The sequence below is a fragment of the Belonocnema kinseyi genome, chromosome 6 (assembly GCF_010883055.1).
Source record: "Belonocnema kinseyi isolate 2016_QV_RU_SX_M_011 chromosome 6, B_treatae_v1, whole genome shotgun sequence".
NCBI classification, from domain to species: Eukaryota; Metazoa; Arthropoda; class Insecta; order Hymenoptera; family Cynipidae; genus Belonocnema; species Belonocnema kinseyi.
Genome location: NC_046662.1, coordinates 269,220 through 276,949, shown reverse-complemented (window position 1 = coordinate 276,949; position 7,730 = coordinate 269,220). Strand labels below are relative to the sequence as shown.

At 29.0% G+C, this 7,730-nt stretch overlaps 1 protein-coding gene across 5 annotated transcripts in view; it reads left to right on the top strand.

The window, feature by feature from the left end:
- LOC117174739 (octopamine receptor beta-2R) overlaps nucleotides 1-1,541 on the top strand; it is a 212,992-nt gene extending 211,451 nt beyond the window's left edge. For 4 of the 5 annotated variants that reach the window (XM_033364077.1, XM_033364076.1, XM_033364073.1 and 1 more), the window contains one exon: nucleotides 955-1,541. In XM_033364077.1, the coding sequence (XP_033219968.1) occupies nucleotides 955-1,045 (91 nt within the window). In that variant the 3' untranslated portion in view covers nucleotides 1,046-1,541. The remainder of the gene's footprint in view (nucleotides 1-954) is intronic. The other variant, XM_033364075.1, reaches the window with a different exon arrangement.
- Nucleotides 1,542-7,730: the final 6,189 nt, after the last annotated feature.

Sequence of the window (7,730 nt, the reverse complement as noted above, 5' to 3'; positions counted from 1 at the left end):
TTAGTTAAATTTGATTAATTTACCTTACTTCAAGTGAAAAATTAAGAAAAGGTTAGAAAGTTGTAAAAATCGTAAAATTTCTTAGATTATTCTGAAAGAATATTTTCAAAAATAATAATAAACAATTAAAACAACCATTTTTGTTAACTTTGATGAATATTTACCTCAATTGATTGGAAAGATAAAAAATCGCTGTAAATTTTTTTTAAACAGAGCTTTCTAGCCTTTTTCTGACAAAATAATTTATTATTATTTTTATTATCAATATTAATGAATTGTGTAAATAATTATCTTTGTTAAACTTCATCCACTGCTACTTAATTCTTATAGAAAAATTAACACAAAATATAAATTTTAGAAAAAATTATAACTTTTTATTATTATTCTTTGATAATGTTGTTACAAAAAAAAAAAAAATTGTTTGGATATTAACGATTTATTACTTTGATTAACTACATATTATCTCACTGTAACCAATAAGTTAATAAAAGTTTAGAAATGAAAAAAAAAAGAAATTTTCAAGTATTCTTGAAAGAGAATATTATTATAAATAATTCAAAAGTGTGTCAACAATTACTTTGCTAACTATTACTAATTATTACCTGCATGTAACTCAAAAGTTGACAAAAAAAAAATTGTAGACAAATCTGCAACTTTCTAGCATTTTTCTAAGATAATATTGTTTTAAAAAATAATAAATTATTGAAATAATTCCATTTGTAAGCTTTAATCAATAATTAACTTTTAATTTAAGTGGAAATTTTAGAAGGGCCAAAATTTAAAAGAAAACCCCAACTTTTTTGCTTTCTTCTGAAAGATCCTATTTTTATAAAATATATTTTCTTTGATATAATGCTGACTAAAAATAGACTTTAGCATAAACTGGACAGATCAAAATTAGAAAATTTGATTTGGAAAGATTATAAAATAAAAAAAGTCTGTTAAATTTCACAGGTACGATGAGCGAACGAAGAGCATATACTCCGAGACTTATCTTAAGAATATCGACCGTCGAAGATCGAGCGAATATGGGAGCAGTCTTTGAGAAGAAACCAAATTTAGATTTTAAGAAAAATCCCAATCGAATCCAAATCCTAGAACCTAAGAAAAAAAATCTACATTATGTGAAACGAAGGAGAAGAAGAAGACGATGAAGAAGTTTTGCCAAAATAAATATTCGCGATGTGTTGCGCATTAGCTTATAAATAATCGTAGCTTTATAAATTATAATAAATAATAAATAATAATTAGCCAATTAAGCAAGGACGCGTTTCGCGAAAAAAGGAGCTAGGGTTTAGCTCTCTCTTCATCGAAACAGGGTGATGGGCTCAAATTAATTAAACATTTTTTCATATAGCTCTTTTCAATCTTTTTCATCTTTTCAATCTTTTCGATATTTTCAATCTTTTCATTCATGTCAAATAAAACCCTGTTTCGAGAAAATTACCCGTTATGCTCAATGGTCCTGACTGTGGGGATGAATCATTCAATTTCTTTTTCGAATAAATTTTAATATTTTTATTTCAATAACTTTTACCAAATTAAAAAAAAAAAATGTTTTTTCCCGTACTTCCTTTTATCGGTACCTCCATGTCAAAAATTAAATCCCTTGTGTTATTTAAATACTTTGAACTTCTTTAAAGCTCTCGAATTTTTTTAATTCCTTGAATTTTCAGAATCCTGTGAATTCTTAAAACTCTTTAAATTCGCAGAGTTTCTTGAATTATCTGCATTTTTAAATTCTAAGAGTTTCTTCAATTGTCAGAAATCCTTAAATGTTCGTTACTTCTTGAATTCACAAAAATCCTTGATTTCTCAGATTTCCGTGAATGATCAGAAATTCTTTAATATTCGCAATTCCTCGAATTCTCAAATACCCTTGAATTCTTAGCATTCCTTAAATTTTCAGAATTCTTTGAATTCTCAGAATTCCTTAAATTTTCAGAATTCCATAAATTCTCTAAACGCTTTAAAGTCGCAGAGTTTCTTGAATTCTTAGAATTTTTAAATTATAAGAGTTCCTTGAATTGTCAGAAATTCTTAAATTTTCGTTAATCCTTGAATTCTGAGAACTACTTGATTTCTCAGATTTCCTTGAATTATCAGAACTCCTTAAATATTCGCAACTCCTCGAATTCTCAGATTCCCTTAAATTCTTAGAATTCCTGAAATTTTCAGAACTCTATAAATTCTTAGAGTTTTTTGAGTTGCCAGAATTCCCTTAAATGCCCTTTACTTCTTTATTGATTAAAAATCCTTGGTTTTTCGGATTTCCTTGAATTTTCAGAACTCCTTGAATTTTTAAATACGGTAAATACTCAGAAAGCGAAAAATATTCATTGAAAAATGTTCATTCTTTAAACTCTTTGAAGTCGCAGAGTTTCTTGATTTCTCAGAATTTTTGATTTTGAAGAGTCCCTTGAATTCTCAAAAATCCTGTAAAGTTCGTTACTCCTTGCATTTTCAGAAATCTTTGGTTTCTCAGATCTCCTTGAATTATCAGAACTGATTGAATATTCGCAACTCCTCGAATTCTCAGATTCACCTAAATTCTTAGAATTCTTTAAATTTTCCAAAATGCATTCATTCCAAAGGAACATCTCGGAGTAGATTATTAAGAATTGTATTGAATTATTATTTTTAATTCTCCCAGACTCCTTTAAGTTCTCGGAATTAATTAAATTCTCTAGATTCTCTAAATCTATCAAATTCTATGAATTTCTGGAATTCCCGAAACTCCCTGAATTTTCTAAGATTTCTTGAATTTTGTTAGATTCCCTCAATCCTGGAGAATTTATAAAATTCTGTGGAAAGTTTAGCATTTCTTAAATTACAAGAAATTCTTTAGAATTCCTCGAATTCTGTTAAATTTTTGAAATTTGTTTTAATTCCTAGATTTTTTTAAAAACTTTTCAAACTCTGTAAAACTCCTAGAATCCTTTTAGATTTGTTTAATTCTCTAGAATCCCTTAAATTCTGCAGAATTCCATTAATCCTGAAAAGTTCCTTGAATTTGGTCAAATTCCTGGAATTCTGTAAAATTCCTTGAATTCAGTCAAATTCCTTGAATTCTGTAAAATTCCTTGAATTCTGTAAAATTCCTGAAATTCTGTTAAATTCCTTGAATTCTGTAAAATTCCCAGAATTCGTTCAAAATCCTGGAATTCTGTAAAATTCCTTAAATTCGGTAAAATTCCTGGAATTCTGTAAAATTCCTTAAATTCGGTCAAATTCGTTGAATTTGGTAGAATTCCTTGAATTATATAAAATTCCTTGAATTCTGTATGGTACCTTGAATTCTGTAGGATTTCTTGAATTCTGTAAGATTCCTTGAATTCCGTAGAACTCCTTGAATTCTACAGAATTCCTTCAATTATGTTGAAGTCTTTGAATTTTGTTGCATTTTTCGAATTCCGTAGAATTTCTCGAATTCTATAGAATTTTTCGAATTCTATAGAATTTTTCGAAATTTTGTAGAATTCCTTGAATTTGATTAAGTTCTCTGAGTGCTGCTGAATTGAATAAATTCCGTTGAATTCCTTGGATTCTTTTGAATCATGTTAAATTCCTTGAATTCTCTGAATTCTCTGATGAAAATAAATCTTTCATATTCATTTAATTACGAAAATTTGAATTTTATAAAATCCTGGAATACCCTTAAGTCGAAGAATATCCTAATTTATCTGAATATCCAAATTTAACGGAATTCAAGTAAATTAGAAATAAAAAAAAATAATACATTCAACCAGAAAATATTAGGAACTAAATTAAAATGCTGGTATCGATATTCACTATTATTGGTTAAAATTAATGGCTAAAGACTATGTCTTTTCGTAAATGTCCCTTGCATTTTTGGTAGTTACCAAAAATCTTTGTTTTTTCGCACTTTCTTCAAAAGTGCCAATATCAAATATAATATCTTTTTTCTCAATCATTTAATATTACAGTTAACATCCCTTTTCATCAGTAGTATTATTTTAATTTTTAAACTTGATTAATGCGAACGAATAGAAAATAATTATACGCGTAATGTATCACGTGTGTGATGAAATGCTCAACAGTGATATTATTGAAGTTGAGAGTAAGGATTGAAAGCGATGTAATTTATCAAAATTGTCACGCCTCTTATTCTGTGTATTTCGAATTCTGAAAATCCGAGAACAACATCTAGAACCTTAATAGCAAGCAACATTGTTGCAACTTTGTTACAACATTGTAATAAATATGTTACAATTTGGTATCAACATTGTCGCAACCTATTAGCAGCTCTGTTACAACATTGCAGCGAAATTACAACAGCTTTTCTGAAAAATGGTTGCAACATTGTAACAAAATTTTGGAAAAACGTATTAATTTTTTTGCAAATTTGTTACAACTTTGTTATTACATTGTAGTAATTTTATAGAACATTAATTGCAATTTTGTGTCAACTCAGTTGCAGATTTTTCGCAACAATGTAACAAGTTTATTAAAAAGTAGCAACATTGTAGATATATTTTAGAAAAAAATTGTTTTCACAATGTAACAACGTTATAGCACCATTTTAGCATTTTTGTAGCAGTTTTGTTATAGTTTTGCCTCAACATTGTAGAAATCTCGTAGAAACTTTGTTACAACGTTGTTTCTACATAGCTGTCAATTTCTTTGAAAAAAATTGGCAATATTTTAGCAACTTTGTTATACACTTGTTTTAAATATGCTGCAAGGTTAAATGTGCAAAGTATACATTTTTCAGATGTACACAGTGTTGCAAATTTTGAAGCTACTGTGCTGAAAATTGCTTGAAACATTGTAGCAACTTTTCTGAAAAATTGTTGCGATATTGTCTCAAAATTTTTACCAACTTTGTTTGAAAATGGTTGGCAAAGCTGTGATCTCATTTTAGTAACATTGTAGAAATTTTGCATGAATCTTGTCACAGCTCGTTGCAACATTGTAGAAATTTTGTGGAAACTGTGTGTCAAGTTTGCTGAAGATTTTTGGAACAATGTAAAACATGTTAGCAATTATGTTGCAAGATTATTTCGAATGTGTTGCAAATTTGTCACAACTTTGTTGAAAATTTGGAAGCAACAATGTTGAAAATTGATTGAAAAAATGTAACAATTTCGTTGCAATATTGCCTGCTGTTAAGGCAGTAAGGATATATTTTCTCTCGGAATTTTTTTTCTTGCCATTCAGAAAGAAGAATAATCTGCGGTGTGAAAAGTAAAAAAAAAAAAACAATGAAATACCACGCCAGGATTTAAAGGTGGAAAAAGAAAGGAAAAAGTTTTATAGGAACTGTAAATTTTTTATACCCTACCTATAAACCGAGAAGAATGAGAGTCGAGCGAGATGAATTTGACTGATATTAATCCTCCTATATCTAATACCCAGTAAACATCATTAATAATTATTATTAAATGCATAAACATTATATTGTTTTGTGCAGTTGTTTAATTAGTTATATTGTTTATTGAGACTCTAAACTTGCATTAAAAATTATTTAATATCTTTGAATATTGTTACATCAAGATTTAAATGTTTATTAAAATAATGTTGTTAAGTGTATAAAATAAAGCGATTTCTGAGGATTTTTTGTCAAAGCACAAAATGATTAGCAACAAATTAAAGTGAGAGTTGTGTGTGAATAAATGACAAGAGTTCCCTTCCATCCTTCTTCAGGCCTTTTGGAAACTTCAGTCCCGTGTGTAGCAGGGTGGCCCTTATTTAAATGCTTAAAAATTTTTAAATAAAAAATGGCGGCCAATAAAAATTAAAAAATAGAAAACTTCAATGAACCACTGATCAGATGAATCCAAAATTTAAAAAAAATCCAAGATGACGGTTTATTGGAAGATCCGGACCGAACTCACTTCGGCAACTTTCAAATAAATGTTTGTAAGCTTTAATAAAAATAGAATTTTGACTTAAGGAATAATTAAATGATTCCAAAAGTTGAAAATTTGAAGAGAAAAAATTAAGGATAGCGAACAATGAAAAGATCCAAAAATGGCTCATTTTTGCAGGTTTCAATTAAATATTTGCAATCTTCGCTAAAAATACAATTTTGAATTTAAGAATTATCCAGTGAATAAAAAAGTTTAAGATTTAAAAAATCTTAAAAATCTTAAAAAATATTTTTAACGTTTGATAAAAAAAAGAATATTGACTTGCGGAATCATTCAATCAAAATAAGTTTCAAAAATTAAAAAAAATCAAAATGGTGGCTAATTAAAAATTCCAAAAATAGTTTTTTTCTGTAGCTTTTGATTAAATAATTTAGAACATTTCTAGAAATAAAAATTTGACTTTAAGAATCATTCTATCACTCCAGACGTCAATAATTTGATTGATATCCAAAATTGGCGTCGAATTAAATATTATAAATATAGCTTAATTTGGGAGCTTTCAATAGCATAATTAAAAATTTGTCAAGCATAAGAATTTGCACTCAGTAAATCATCCAATGATATCAAAAGTACTAAATTTAAAAAAATTTATGATGGCTGCCAATCGAAATTACAAAGAAAGTAAATAAGGACCACTCTAGTGTGTAGTAATCAATTATTGTTGTTTCGCGTTACCGGATCTTTTTTTAATGGCACTGAAAAACGATGCAAAAATGTCGATTTGTTAATGGATATTTATTACTGAACGCCGGATCTCTTCCCACAACTTTGGCCGAGGGAGTCGATTCCATTTCCGTCGCTGTTTCCTCAACAACACCCAAAATTGTAAATTATCTGGGCAATGTTATTCTGCAAATTTCCTGTGAAGTTTTTCTGAAAATTTTATGTGCAAAAATATTTTGCAAGTTTGATCAGCAAAGTTGCTCTCGAAATTTGCTCTGTCAATTTTAGCAGCAAATTGTATGGGTAATGTTGCTCTCTAAGTTTGATTTGCAAAGTTGCTACGCAAGTTTGACCTTCAGAGTGTTTTTTGACGTTGCAAACTTGCTCTGAGAAGCTTACGAGCAAAGTTAACCTGCAAGCTTGTTGGGAAAATTTAATGAGCAAAGTTGATCTGTAAGTTTTTTTCTGCAAAGTTGATTTTAGAAATTCATATGCAAACTTTCTTTGTAAATTTTATGGACAAAGTTGCTCTACAAGCTTGATCTGCAGAATTGCTCTAGAAGTTTAAGGTGCAAAGTTGATCTGTAAGTTTCACTACAAGTTTGAAGTGCAAATTGCCATGCATATCTGATGTGCGAATTGCTCTGGAAATATCATGTGCAAACTTGCTTTGCAAATTTTACATGCAAAGTTACTCTGCAAGCTTGATCTGCAAAATTGCTCTGGTGATTTAATGAGCAAAGTTGATCTTCAAGTTCGGTCTGGAAAGTTGATCTGAAAATATGATGTGCAAAGTTTCTTTGTAAATCGTACGTGTAAAGTTGTTTTGCAAGCTTGATCGGCAGAGCTGCCCTTGAATTTTGAGGTGTAAAATTTCTCTGCAAGTTTGATGGGTAACGTTGCTTTACAAGCTTGATCTGCAGAATTGGTTTGGAAGTTTGATGTGCAAAGTTGATCTTCAAACTTGACTTGCAAACTTTCTCTGGAAATTTGATTACCAAAGTTGATCATCGAGTTCGATCTGCAAAGTTGATCTGAAAATATCATGTGCAAACTTTCTTTGTAAATCGCTCGTGCAAAGTTTTTCTGCTAGCTTGATCCGCAAAGCTGCTTTCGAAATTTGCTGTGCAAAATTTCTCTGCAAATTTGATGAGTAACGTTGCTCTGCAAGCT